At 44.3% G+C, this 14247-nt stretch overlaps 1 protein-coding gene across 1 annotated transcript in view; it reads left to right on the top strand.

Moving 5' to 3' along the window:
- Nucleotides 1–14247, top strand: part of mtcl1 (microtubule crosslinking factor 1) — a 75984-nt gene that overhangs the window by 35321 nt on the left and 26416 nt on the right. Inside the window, exons 4-7 of the mRNA XM_084547452.1 lie at nt 601–660; nt 1245–2627; nt 10403–10504; nt 10767–10994. Of these exons, the coding sequence (XP_084403578.1) occupies nt 601–660; nt 1245–2627; nt 10403–10504; nt 10767–10994 (1773 nt within the window). The remainder of the gene's footprint in view (nt 1–600; nt 661–1244; nt 2628–10402; nt 10505–10766; nt 10995–14247) is intronic.

The raw sequence follows: 14247 nt of genomic DNA, 5'->3' as shown, positions 1-14247 counted from the left end.
GAAGCTCCATGTGTCACTGACTCTGAGCCGGGATAAGACGTCCGTCACACTGAGCTCCGGTGCATCCCACTAATAAAAAGACCTGACAGAGCACACTCCCGTATTCTTACATTTTCTGAGCTGAACGAGGAGCTGTGTTCACGTCTCATAAACGGATAAACGTTGCAGAACCGTAAATCACATGTACTGTTGTGTCCCCGCCGTCCAGTCACAGTGAGGCTGCCGTGGTAACCAGATGTTTGTCTCTGTCAGGGCCTATTACCACAACGATGTGCATGAATCTGACAGTAATTATGCCATCTACGATCTGAATTAGAGTAAATACTTCCTTATTAGACTTAGCTTAGACTTAGTTGACCTGATCATGTTATGTAAGACGCAGATTAACGCTCATGGGAGTTGGTTCCTCTGCGTTGGTGTCATGAGTCGCCATCGTTACTAACACTGTCTATAAGCATGATTGGGATATACGGAATTATCGATAGCTCTTATACTAACACGCTTTTATTGCTTCCGTCCGTGATTCTGTTCATTTTTCTCCTGAAGTTTGTTTTTGGTGACATTTTACATCCTCATTCTTTGCTTCTTTATTTTTCACAGACTGCTCTGAGGCGACGAGGAAGCAGGGAAGCATTTAAAGACAAGAAGTCCACGAGTCAGGTAAAAAAAATATATATATTGTTATGTTGAAATAATTATAAAAAATGTATAAATAATTGTTATATCAAAATTAATACATAAATATTGTTTATTTATTTTTTTTAATTTACTTTCATAGAAAATTATGTTAAAAACTTCAGAGGACAAGTCTGGGGATATTTAATATTTTATTTGGCAACAAATTAAGAAGAAAGATGGATTTTGCTTAATTACGCTACTAATTAGACAAAAAATACATTATAGAGGAAAGTATTTTGTGTATTTTTGCCTTTGTAAAATGATTCTATATTAAGTTATTAATCATATTTGCTTTACAGCCTTAAAACTATTAAAACTACTCAAGTTTTATTCATTGCAGCGGACACAGGCTACTATAATTTGCTTTTAATGGAACCCATTAACACTGTCCCCCTGCTTTTTGAAGGATGTTTGCTTAAAAACCGCAGAGCTCGGCTGTTTAAGGAAAATACTTTTACCTTTTTAAGAGAGTCACAGACAAGCAGGGACAGCGAAAGTTTGCTGGGATTTTGGCTTCTCGTCGGAATCTTTGGAAATTTTTATTTAATTTGTTATCACCCCACTAGGAGGACAGCGCAGACCTCAGGTGCCAGCTCCAGTTTGCCAAGGAGGAGTCCGGTCTGATGAGGAAAAAGATGGCCAAGCTGGGCCGGGAGAAGGATGAACTGGAGCAGGAGCTGCAGAAGTACAAATCAGTTTACGGGGACGTGGACAGCCCCCTTCCTCTCGCCGAGTGCTCCGGCGGCGGCCCTCACACCACCAGGGAGGCCGAGCTGCGATTACGCCTCAAGCTGGTGGAGGAGGAGGCCAACATCCTGGGTAGGAAGATTGTGGAGCTGGAAGTGGAGAACCGCAGCTTACGGGCTGAAAATGAAGATATCCGCTGCCAGTACGAACGAGACTGCTTCGGCCGGGAGCCTTTCTCCAGCATGCCCTCGTCGCCGTACGGCGGTGACGCCCTGGACTCGGCCAGTGAGCTACGTCGCCATCTCCAGTTTGTCGAAGAGGAGGCTGAGTTGTTGCGGCGTTCCATCTCAGAGATTGAGGATCACAACAGGCAGCTGACATCTGAACTCAATCGCTTCAAGTTTGGCCCGAGCACCAGCCCCGTACCTGTCGGTGAGGAAGGCAGTGAGGGGGTGTTGTTTAAACCTGGCAATGGGGGGGCTGGTAACGGCTCCATGATGATGGAGGAGCTCAAATCAGCCAGGATGCAGATCAACGAACTAAGTGGAAAAGTGATGAAGCTGCAGTACGAGAACCGCGTCCTCATGTCCAACGTCCAGCGCTGCGACCTGGCCGCTCACCTGGGCCTCCGCACCGGCAGCCCTCGAGACAGCGACGCAGAGAGCGATGCAGGCCGCCGAGAAGCAGCTGAAGAAGAGGAGGCAGGGCGACTCCTTCTCCTCCAGCCCAAGAGGGAAGGCCCTATCGGAGGTGAGAGCGACTCCGAAGACCTGTTTGAGAAAACAGCAACCACCTCAGGGTTCGGGAGCATCAAGCCCTCAGACGGCAGCGAGCTCAGCGCCACTGAACTGGCCAATCGCAGGAGAGAGGAGCGGGAGTCGTTCTCTAACGTGAAGCGAGAGGCAGAGAGGCTCGGGAAGACGGTGGACCGCCTGATCACGGACACCGACAGCCTGATCTTTGAGGGCAGGCTGCTGGTGACGACGGGGGAGAGCCTCGAAGGCGGGGCGGCGGCGTCTGGATCCAAACCAGACACTCAAGTCCTGGACACCATCAACACTCGCATGAAGGCTTTCCGCACTGAGCTGCACATCTTCGTGGAGAAGCTGGAGCACATAGGGGAGGGGCTGAGAGAAAGGACAGACGATCTGTCGCCCATGCCAAACCTCACAGAGTCCAGCAGCTTCCTGTCCACGGTCACCTCCATGTCCCGCGACTCACCCATTGGGACCTTTGGAAGAGACCTGGCTACAGACTTCCAGGTAAGTTCTGAGGTTCGACTTCCTGTGACCTTTTCTTTTGGTACATTTTTCTTTCTGTGGCTGATTTTCTTTAGTTTTTTTGTAAAAAGAAAAATATCAATAAGGGTGAAGACCATTTAGCAGCAAAGGGGAAAAATCTAACCTTTTAGAATGAATTACAAAGCGTAAAATCAAATGTTGCCTAAGAACATTAACTACCAATAAGTAAATATCATGATTCGTGAAACTGTCTGCAGAGTTATATTACATAGAGGTAGAATCCAGAAATCTAGATGCCTGTGAGTAAAACCCAGTGGTGTATTTGTAAATGTGAGACTTCATTTAAGTTCAAATTAAATGCCCCTAAGTGTGCAATCATTAGGAAACCATTTAAGGCCAAAATAAACTAAATGGTAGACGTAGTCAGCAGAAAAGAAGAAAAAAAAAAAATCTGCTTTAATTAAAGACAGTGGCAGCAAACGTACATCTTCAGCAGAGCACTCACCGCACAGCTGTGCCCGTCGATGGGAATCTCATTAAGTCGTAGGCAAACATGGCTTCAAGGATGGGTTCGGATTTTCTTTCAAGTCTGCCAATATACGGTATACACCGAGGGAGGTGTGTGTCGCTGTCATCATTACTCCCTGTTGGGCAACTCCACTCTAAGAAATGAAAATCCACAAACGGCCCTTGTTCTCTGCAGCAATCTGCTTTTAGAGGTGCACTCGTTTGCAGACCTCGAGGAGTGTCACCGCCTCTGCTTCTAATCGGTGCTTGAGGTCGCCAGCCGTCAGCATAGCATGCAGAAATATCTAATTAAAAAGGCACTGAAGACTGTATCTCGGATTCTGCTTCATCAGTTTTGATGCTTTCTAATAGTCAGTTACAGAGGTGCTTCATTAAATTAGTGCAAAAAGCTAAAATGAGCTAAATGCATTTCCTACAGTAGGGGTCAAACGACAGCTGGAGGCAGTGGGACGGTATGCCTGATAAATCGTAGTCGATCTCAGGGAGGATAGACTCTTCTGTCCTGGGGCCTTTTTGGATTTTCAACTTGAGAAGTGTTAGCACAGGGGTTAGCGACGCTACGAATCGAGCTCAGTCTTGTCCATCATGAAACTTGAAAAGATCTGAACCTCAAAAGGCCTCAAAAAGAGACGGGTGTTGAGAGCCTTCACAGACCAGATCTCCAGTGCCAGCATAGGGTGACATGCAGTATCAGATCTCCCCCTCCCCTCCACCCCACCACACGCTCCACTATAACAGCTCTACCACACTGGCACCAAACACCACCCCTCCCCAGATCCACTGCCACCACCATCGCTTCCTGCCGCTGCTGCTGCTGCTGCCACATCTGCATCTCCATGCACATCCTCATAGCCAGCAGCCCCGCCTGCCTGCCTGCCTGCCTGCCTCCCTCTCCCTGCACTCACTGTCTGCAGCTGCTTCCAGTCAGCCAAGGGCCGATGATGGGCGGGGTGCCTGGCTTGAGAGGGTGCTTGAAAATATGCTTGGTGTGAATGGAGCAAGTACTGGAGGAATTCCAGCAGCTTCTTCCATTATGTTGCATGGTGCAGTGTAGTAAGTATTTCTCTCTTTGCAGCGCCGCTACACCACGCTACCGTATGTGTGACTCATTACGACACATAAATGGTGTAGCTTTATGTTTGCACAACATAATATCTCACACACTCACACAGGCCCACGTGGGCCTGGTTACTCCATGGTGTTGCCAAGGAGACGAACCATAAAAAAACAGCACACTGACTAAAATAACCTGTGCTCAGATAAAAAAAAAAAAAAAATGAATTGCATGGCGCTGTGGAAGAACCTCGCTGGCTGGCATCCTGCTCTCTGTCCTTGTTTTATTGCAGCTTAGTGTAAGTCAACATGCCAACACACTGTGTACTCTTCCAGAGCCGGTTCATTATCTCTGTGCTGCATGATCAGGCAGACATCTTGAATGTCTTTTCTAATCAGAGGGAAAATAAAACAAGACAGCTCTTCAAACATTTCTCACTTGGAGAACCCAGTCTGCTTTGCAAAAGATATTAGATTGAAGCCGCCTCCGTGATCACTCTGACTTTGCTCCTTTTCTGCCTGTAGGACTCTCTGGTTAGTCCGGGTGAAGCTGGGTGGGTTAGTCAAAGCTGTCCTCTGCACTAATAACTCGTTCAAAACAATAAAGAAATGAAGAGAAAGCAGAGTGAAAATGATTGCCGCAGCCACAAAAAGCAGGGTTATCTCATAGTTTCCTTTATTTCTTATTCTAGGAATTATCACATAAACAAAAATGCATAAATTGTAGTTGTGATTGTTACTTTCACATCTCATAATTACCGTATGACTTTGCATATTTGATTCATCTAAATTACAAGCTCTGGATCTTGTAATGGCAAGATTTGTGTAAATTTGAAATTTACACGTAAAACTTTTTTCCTATTTCATGATTAGATTGAAAAAAACCTGGTGGTGAAGCTTTTTAACGATGACCCAACATTTTATAATCAACAATATATTATGCATTTTCCCGTCACGCAACTTTTTATATTGATCTGTAGATGCTTTGTCACAGGTAGGACTTTGCATCTCGTAATTATCGCAAAGAAAATCACAGAATATTGGTCGTAGTTCCAAATTTGTATTGTTATCAAACTAAGTGATTATAGGTTTTAGAAATAATGACATCTTGAGAGGGAAACAGATGTGGATTTTTGCCAACTGAGAGCGTTTCATGTCATAAATGCACAATAGTGGTTAACAATATTGAAAAACGTGATGTTTTGAGCCTTAAAGTTGAACTACTGTTTTTTACAACCTGGACCTTATTTCTGGCATAAAATACGATCGTTTACTCACCCATATAACTATTGTGTAATTCGTAGTCATTCGGGAGATATTTAGATCTGTGTATATCCATATAGTGGGAGTGAATGGGGCACCGAAACACAGCCTCTAAATAACGCATTATCTGCCGTGAAACTTGTTCATTTCACCAATATTTTGGCATTGTACACTAGTGCTATTCCCTGTTGAGTCTGGAGTTACCTGTTATCATCATCCGGGGTCTGTAGATTGACCTACAGACCGCGGATGATGTCTTCTGACCTGGATGATGTCATCTCTGAGTACAGCGTGCACCGGCGACAGTCGGCTGCTATGGTTCGTCCACAACCTCAGAATCAGAAAAATATTCAGCCATCAATGTTCAGTGTTGCAAAAAACTAGCAGTAGCAAATTACAGGTAAACAAGCCGACCGTCACTGGTGCACACGCGTTCTGAGATGATGCGTTTCGGTGCCCCAGTTACTCCCACTATATGGATATGCGCAGATCTAAATATCTCCCGAACGACTACAAATTACACCAAAGTTATATGGGTGAGTAAACGATCGTATTTCATGCCAGCAATAAGGTCCAAGTTGTAAAAAACAGTAGTTCCCCTTTAAACCCTCAGATTACAAGGTAAAATTTGTAATTAAAGCCCACTCTGAGTTAAAAGTTTCGCATGTACATGTTAATCAAGTCATAATTGCAAAAAAAGGAGGATATCTCGGTTTTATACATCTTTAACATGACAACTGATAACTATGAACAGGTCTCATTTACAGAAATAATATGTGCTTCCACCAACAAACGAGCAGCTAGCATGTTGCTATACCTTAAATGCCTCCACTGTATTTTAAATGCTGTATTGTCTGAAAACAATGTGCATCGCTCAGACTCGAGATGCAACTTTCCTTCTGCTTGAACAACACACACGCAGCTGTGCACGGGCATGTGTTGTGGAAACCTTTAGCGTGCTAGCTAGCTCTCGCTCTGCAGTTTGCCGTGGTATCTCTCAGCTGTTGGTTTGGACTCATGTTATCCCTCATTGCATGCGCTTCATAACAAGTGTTTTGCATTCTTTTCCTCCCCCCCGGTTCCCTCTCTTTGTTCCTCTTTGTGTTCCCGCCAGATGTTTCAGCCCATGATTTTGTTCATCCTCATTCTCGTTCTCTTCTCATCTCTCTCATACGCCGTCATCTTTAAGTTGGTCTTTCTCTTTGCGCTTTTCTTCGTACTCTAGTCCGTTTGTTCTTCTCCACACCGTGTAGTCTTGTTAGTTAATTTCCCCTCCTCTGCTTATATTCTTCACCCATTTTCTGTTTTATTTTTGTCCCCCCGCCCTCGCCCGCTTTCTTTCCTCGTCCCCCTCAACCCCACGTTTGTTGTCTTCTGTCTTTTTTTGTCCACGATCCACTCAATACCACCATCACCACCGCCACCTGCACCCCTGTATCCTGCACCTGTCACCCATCCTCCTAATCCCCCTACACCCACCGTCCACACTACCTCCCCTCACCCCTCCTTTCCCTCCCTTCCCTTCCCTCCCCCCGCCCCACTTCACTCACAGTCCGGTCAGAGGGATGAGCTGGAGTGGCGTCTAGGACAGGAGCGAGGCGTGGAGCCCCAGAGCCAGAGCCAGGGTGGGGGCCAGGCCCAGAGCAGGGGAGCCACGGGACTCACTAGGTACCACAGGCCCCTGGCTTTAAGAGCAGAGGTCAGTGCCTCCTCCCTCCTCCATCTCCCTTCCACCATGAGTATGGGCCTTCTGCCAAGTTTAGAGCGTAAATCTGGACTTTTGTTTTTGACCTGGACACACTTGCTCTGATTCAAACCAAAATATCTCTCAGGGTGAGCAGCAGTCGAATGCAGCTCTGCAGGGTCGCTCCAAAATGCAACTCCAACTCAGGAATTATGCTGGTACAAGTGGCTTCTTTGAGTCTTTAAGCTAGATGTAGGCAAACCGTAGCCTGACGTGCAGCTTCGTTGAAACCTAAGTACACATCTGTCCAAAATGTATTTCCTTGTTCACCTCTGGCGCCGTCCTCACATTGGACAAAGAGAAGCCAAAATCCAGGGGTACGTGTGGTGCCATAGTCAGTGCAGTAGTGCCATACCTCTGCAAGACTCAGTCGAGGGCACACCCCCTTGCTGTATTGCTAAATTCAAGTTAGTACAAACCTGCAACAGTCATTGTTTATATAGGTCAGCTAGTACAGTACAACTATCAGCTTGAAACAGGGTCTTAAGTTATGTAAAGTTATATTAATGCTGCATATCCGAAGGAAACTCCAGGACTACTTCTTCCCCGAGAGCAGCTGACAATCACAGCTGCCGTCTTCCTGTTTTAAATAAATACTTAACAGAAAAAAATGACCAACAGGCAACATTATAAGAACCATGTGAGATGACAAATGCCAGACAACTCAGACATCTCTTCATCTTTTCCACATTGAGGTCATTGCAGTAAACATTTATTAACAGCTCTTAGCTCGACCAACTCAGTTCAACTCAACACAGCTCACTAGCCGACGACTTGCTCTTATAGTGGCGTAATTACTGAACAAGTATAGATTCTCACAATAGCATAAGACGCTAACGTCGGTTATGATATAGACTTTCAGAAGCATAAATCTAGATTTGCACTTCACCGTGTGACCCTTGAAGTCAGGGACTGAATTTTGGTACTGATAAAGAAACTGTATCTGACTGATACGTCTGTCATCGATTCATTCCAACTCATACAAGACTCGTGTGCCAATTCATTAGGTACACTAGTGCAACAAATCTATTCTAATATAACAGTCCTGCCCTAAATCCTCCTCCTTCATTACTGTTTTAATGTTTAGTTTATGTCAAAGCATCTTAGAAAAGGCGATAATTCAACTGCAAGATCATTTTGGAAGACGTAGTGTGTGGTGCTGTTAAACTGTATTGAATAAAACACTAAAGTGCTTCTGTTATCTAGCTTAGCCCACTGACGATACAACTCAACAGCACTAAAAACCACAACCTTCAAAATGTTGAATCAACAGCTTTCTATTTTGAACAAATGCTGAATGCTATAACCTTCCCGACGCTAGGATTTGGTACAGGACTGTTATATCACTAGTGTACCTAATGAACTGGCAAGTCAATGTATAAAAATGCATAAAAAAGTGATTGGATTAAACATAAGAGTTCCCGTTCTGGAGTTGTTTTTTGGAGTCGACTGTCAGCAGTGAAGTGAGTGATGAGATTTACAAGTACAGGTCAAATAAGAAGAGATGCGTTATATACAGACGGATAAAATGAAACAAAAATATGAAGGATTTGCTTTTGAAAAATGTGTAAACGTAAGAAAATGATGCCTCGAGGAGTCTGATTTGTTCTGATGAGAAGGCCGCTCAGTCCAGCATGTCTAGTGACACTCCAGCCACGGTCACTTTTTGATGAACTTCACTTCATTCGCTCACTCTATTTTCACACTAATCTCCACTCCCACAGCTACTGGTGTTTATTTAAACCTTTATCTCCTTTGATTTAACCTTCTTTCTTTTTTTTCTTTTTTTTTTGCTTTGTAAATTTCTATCATGCGCTCCTGGACATTTTCTGATTGATTTACTCCGATAGAAGACAAGTAGATGAACACTTTACTCATGCAGTGCACCAGTTTTGTTGACGGTGGACAGTTTGTCGCCCTCTAAAGCAGCAGCCATGTTCAGCTGAAGCACATATCGACGTGACCTGTTAGGCTTATTTGCGCATTCAGTGTATCAGAGCTGAGTCTGCACACGCTGATACCCTCTGGCACCGGTTCATCGCCACCAGCTATACCTCCACGACTCCACTCAGCAGATTGAATGTATGTAGGCTCACAATACACTCCACACACAGAGAGGCAGGCAAAGAGGCGAGGGCTCCCAGCACACATCATCTCAGATCCCTTAAATCCTTCAGTGACTCTGCGGTTTAATAAACCGGCTGTGTAATCGCAGGACAGTGATTCATAATCGCCGCCTCATGCTTGTGTTCATAGAGAAACTGCCGGCTGTTATGTAACGCCGAGCCCTTGGCAGCGGCGATGTGGCACATAATCGTTGCAGTCGTAGCACATTTGCGTGGATTTTTAGTTTTTTTTTTCCTGTCCCTGCGCTTTCTGCAGCGATGAAATCTGTTAGGTGGAAATGAATGAACAGGAAAGCAGCTTGGACGTGGCAGGGTTTAGCTCCGCGCCGCCGGCCTGTGTGATTTGCATTTGACATTGGGTCGACAGGGAGGCGCTCCAGGGTCAGCACACTCTGAACGGCTCAACTTACTGCTGGAGGGTAGAGTAGAGTAAAGAAAGGAAAGGAAAGCGCATTATGAACTTGCTGCAATCTCTAAATTCCCAGATCCTGCACTTCTGGGTGTTTTTAGGAAGACGGGAACATCTCGAAGACTAAAATCATCACTTTCAGACACCATAAACATGAGCATCTCATTCTCCTATGAGCATTTTATTCCCCCCACATGTAGTAACACAAGCCTCAGTTCTTGTCGTAGTAGTCGTGTGTCAGATTTTACCGCAGATGTTGAAGATTAAGATTTAATTTGCCGTGCAGCTTCAGTAAAGTCCTCTACTCACTTTTCTGAGAAAGTCCCTTTTTTAGTGACTCAGATAAATGCAGCTGACGAGTTAAATTAAACATTTCTGCATCTGAAGTTTGATCATAAACCTTTGATGATGCTAAATACAGTAAAGTAGTCCATCCTGAAAGGGCCGCCATTAAATTATAATCATGTCTCGAGGGAGAAGCTGTCATTGGTTTTTTACTTGTGTGAATTTCACTTGAAGTTTTTTCTTGATTTCGTATTTTTCAAGTAGAATAAATTTTACCCACGGATCCCTGTTTGATTTACCATATTAGATAGAAATATCAGTATGTGTTCATTTAATCCAAGCGGCTGGTTAGGTGATGTTTTTTGTTTCTGTGCTGTTGCGGGTTCAGCTCCGGGACACGCCTGCCTCTGACATCCAGTTCCGTCTGGATCACGAGCGAAGGATGAGGGTGGCCACGGAGGAACGGGAAGCTGTCGTTTCTCTGCCTCAGGTACGACAAAGCAGTTTAAAAGAAATAGAGTAGAAGAAGAAAGAGTGTGAGTGTGTGATTTAAATACAAACTCATTCAGTTGCATTTATAATTAGTTGATTAAGTCATTTTTGAAAGCTGAAATGGCCCCAAATATTATTGTTCTTGCTTCTCAATTGCAAATATTCTTCTACATGTATTAAACTAAACATATTTGCAACTGGAGCACCTAAAGTTTGGCTTTGGCGAACGATAATGTACTTAATCGTTTATATTTTTGCAGCACCAGGAGGATGAGCGCTTGCGTCTGGAGGCCCAGCGTGAAGGTCTGGAGCTGCAGGGCCTTCAGGGTCACGACGTGCCCTGGACTCAGGAGAGAGCCATGCTGCAACAGGAGGTCCGCCTCTTCAGACGCAACACCATCATCTTCTACGTGAAGCTCAGGTGGATCCTCACGCACTGGAGGCTCGGACGCAAGGACGACCCCGGGGACGAGACGGCGCACCCAGAGGTGAGTTACGCCGCTTTATAGAGTGGATGTGTTTCCTCCATCTCTTGTTCATTATGCACATACAGCAGGGATGTCAGCGTTCATAGGATCACCTGGTGCAGAGGGGCGTCGGATTTTTGTTTTTATTTTGATGAAGCTTACACCGATCCAGCATAACATTATGACCACCTTCCTAATATTGTGTAGGTCTCCCTTGTGCCTCCAAAACAGTTGTGACTCATCAGAGAATGGACATGGGCCTTCTGAGGGTGTCCTGTGGTGTCTTTGAAGGGAGGGGCCTCTGTGGATCATCCCACAGATACTTGATCAGTTTGGGATCTAGTGAATTTGGAGGCCAGGTCAACACCTTGTGCTGTTCTTCATGTTTTTTTTTTTTTAGTTGTTCCTAAAGTGTTTTTGTGTGTGTTCCCGTGTCAGGCTGCATCCTGCTGGGGATGGTTACTGCCATCAAGGAGTGTCATTGCTATGGGGTTGGGGGTACCTGGTCTGGTCTAGGTGGGTCCTACATGTCTAAGTAACATCCACATGAATGAATGCCAGGTCCAAAAGTTTCCCAGCAGAGCATTGTATTGTCACAAGATGGTCAATGTTGTTCACTTCTCCCGTCAGTGGTTTTAATGTTGTGGCTGATCGGTGTACACATGATTATAAATGCTTGTGTTTTTTTGCTCAATCTGTGAGTGGTCTTAATTTTCTTTGCTCATCACTGCACCAGAGTCAAGAGACCGTACATTGTGGAACACGAGTCAAATATTATGAAAGTAAGAAGATTCGAGAGTGGAGAAGAAGTAAGATGATGCACGTTGTAGTTTAGTTGTGTTTTATTTTCATGAGTCAGCTGCCTCTGTGCCATCTGCTGTTGTGTGGACGTTTTACTTTTTCCCTGTAGTCTTGTCATTAGTGAGAATTAATGGCTATGTTGACTTTAAATGAACAGGGAATCTGGTGAATACTTTAAAAGTGGAACTTTGTAACAGAAGCGTGTCAGGTTGTGGTTTGAGTCGATCAATATAAACGACCGAATGATGAAAGTAGCAGCAAAAAGTGACTAATCCCGGGATCGCCTTTCATCATGGACCATTTTGTCGTGTGCACATCCCACGACGATTCAGGTACCTGCAGGACTGACGGTTAATTAGTTTCCTGGCTGATTGAGCGACTCCATTTGTTGTTGTCGATTTAGTGGTCGATGTTCCGCGTTCTCTTCTCATCCTCTCAGGCCTCTGGCTGATTAAATGGGTAATTTGCGAGATACAAGGTGTGCTGGTTTTGTTTGGGGTTTCTAATATCTTCAGGTGATAAACACTCAGCGCACTTCCCCATAAATCACAGACCAGTTTGACTTCATGAGCTCAGTTTCTTTGTTTAGTTATAACCACTCTACTCTCATCTGTGCTTCACTGTCCAACCTGTTCCTTATATCTCTGAGGTTGTTAGAACCATAGACTGTATATAAATATGAACAATGCGTCCCCACTCCCTTGCATTGGACAAACTGATGCTATTTTCCCGGGGATACGACTTTGGAGCCAGAGTTTGATCAGTACGGTCCGAGAGTGGAGCCACGCGGAGCCGCGATATCGATGACCTGACCAAACTTCCTCCAGACTTACTCGCGTTTAATTAATACTGCTCTCTGCTCTACCTCCACCAGTTACTATAGCATCAAATAACTAACTAAAACAAAACTTATCCAAACAATTACATGCATCAACATTATATTAACCACCTAAAATGTCAGAAACCATCCTTGAAAAATAGTTTGATGTGTATTTTAGTGTTTTAGTTTGACCCAAGTCCCGCCCACTAACATGGAAGGGGTGGAGCTTATGACCTATACTGCAGCCAGCCACCAGGGGGAGCTCTACCTGCTTTGGCTTCACTTTAGAGGAGCTGTTCCGTCATCCATCTTTATACAGTCTATGGCCAGAACAGCAGTATTAATATCCCATGGACTTTTTTCTTTCACCTTTTTTCATTTAATTCCGAGCTGCAGTTTCAGTTGAATGTAATTTCTCTGGACTCCATTCTGACTCATCGGTTTCATACGTGCAGAATCCCGCATGCAGATGTTGCAGCAGTGAGGCGCCGTCGTGCGCCACACATCCTTGACTTGACCTTGAATCCTGGCAGATTGTGTTTTGTCAAGTTTATTTTTAAATCGTCGCTACAGCCTCAAAGTGATTTACAGTTCTCACATTCAGAAAATAAAAGGATGCCTCTCTAAAGAAGAAAGGACGGCTACACTTGTCTGACACTCGTTCTTGACCTTTTTAAGCTTTTCATGTTCCAGTCTTGCAGTCTTTAATTGTGATAAGTGCAATTACCAACATATCGTATCAATTATAAAGTATAAGAACAACTTTCATGCATGTAACAGTCCTGTACACTGAGAACAATCTTCACAAGAAATGACATTAAGATTTACACAAAACGGTGAAATTGTAAAAGAGAATAATAAACAAGACAAAAATGGGATATAGGCGTAGTTAACCAAACAATAGCCAAAGAATGAAGTGATCTAGCTTAAACTGTTGTTGCTTGTTATTCTCAGAGAAGAGAAAAACTCTCATAAGCGCCTTTAAAAATGTGAATCTCCAGAAGGAAACACCAGTGAATGAGTGGGTTTGTTTATACTGAAGCAGAGATATATGCTAATTAAGAGTGTTTTCCTAGAAGGGCTTTATATATATGCTATATTTACCCTGAATTTCCCAAGAGATAAATAAAGTACCTATCTGTCTATCTAGTTTTCTAACCGGCAGAGAAGCCCAGCCTTCACTCCTGTACATGTAACAGCGACTTCCAAAGCAGCGAAACACTAAAAGCAGAGAACAGCGAGCGCTATATCTGCCTCTCCACCATATGAAGGAGATTTCAAGCACGTCATGGTTCAGTGCTTAGAGTTTCCGAAGAGCCTCATACTGCTCTGAATGTTTTCTATAATTCCCAGCTTTGCAGACTTTTACTATCAAATATCCGTGACTTTTACAAATATCTCTTTGACGTCCCTGGAGGTTCCTGTAGGACCAGTACCGGTCTGCCACAGCGTGAGGATGTACCATTTATTATGCTCCATAAAACAGGTGATATGGGATTATTGGGTTGTTCCAAAGTAGCCCAAACCAAATACATATGGCCATAACTGCCCACAGATATGAATGTGAAAGTGACAGGTTGTGTCTGTGATGGACCGATAAAACAATCCCTCCGCGTCTCTCTGCCTCCTTCTGTGCCTGGACCAGAATGTGTT

Source organism: Chelon labrosus, assembly GCF_963514085.1.
Source record: "Chelon labrosus genome assembly, chromosome: 6".
Classification (NCBI taxonomy): Eukaryota; Metazoa; Chordata; class Actinopteri; order Mugiliformes; family Mugilidae; genus Chelon; species Chelon labrosus.
This window is presented reverse-complemented; position numbering and strand designations above follow the sequence as displayed.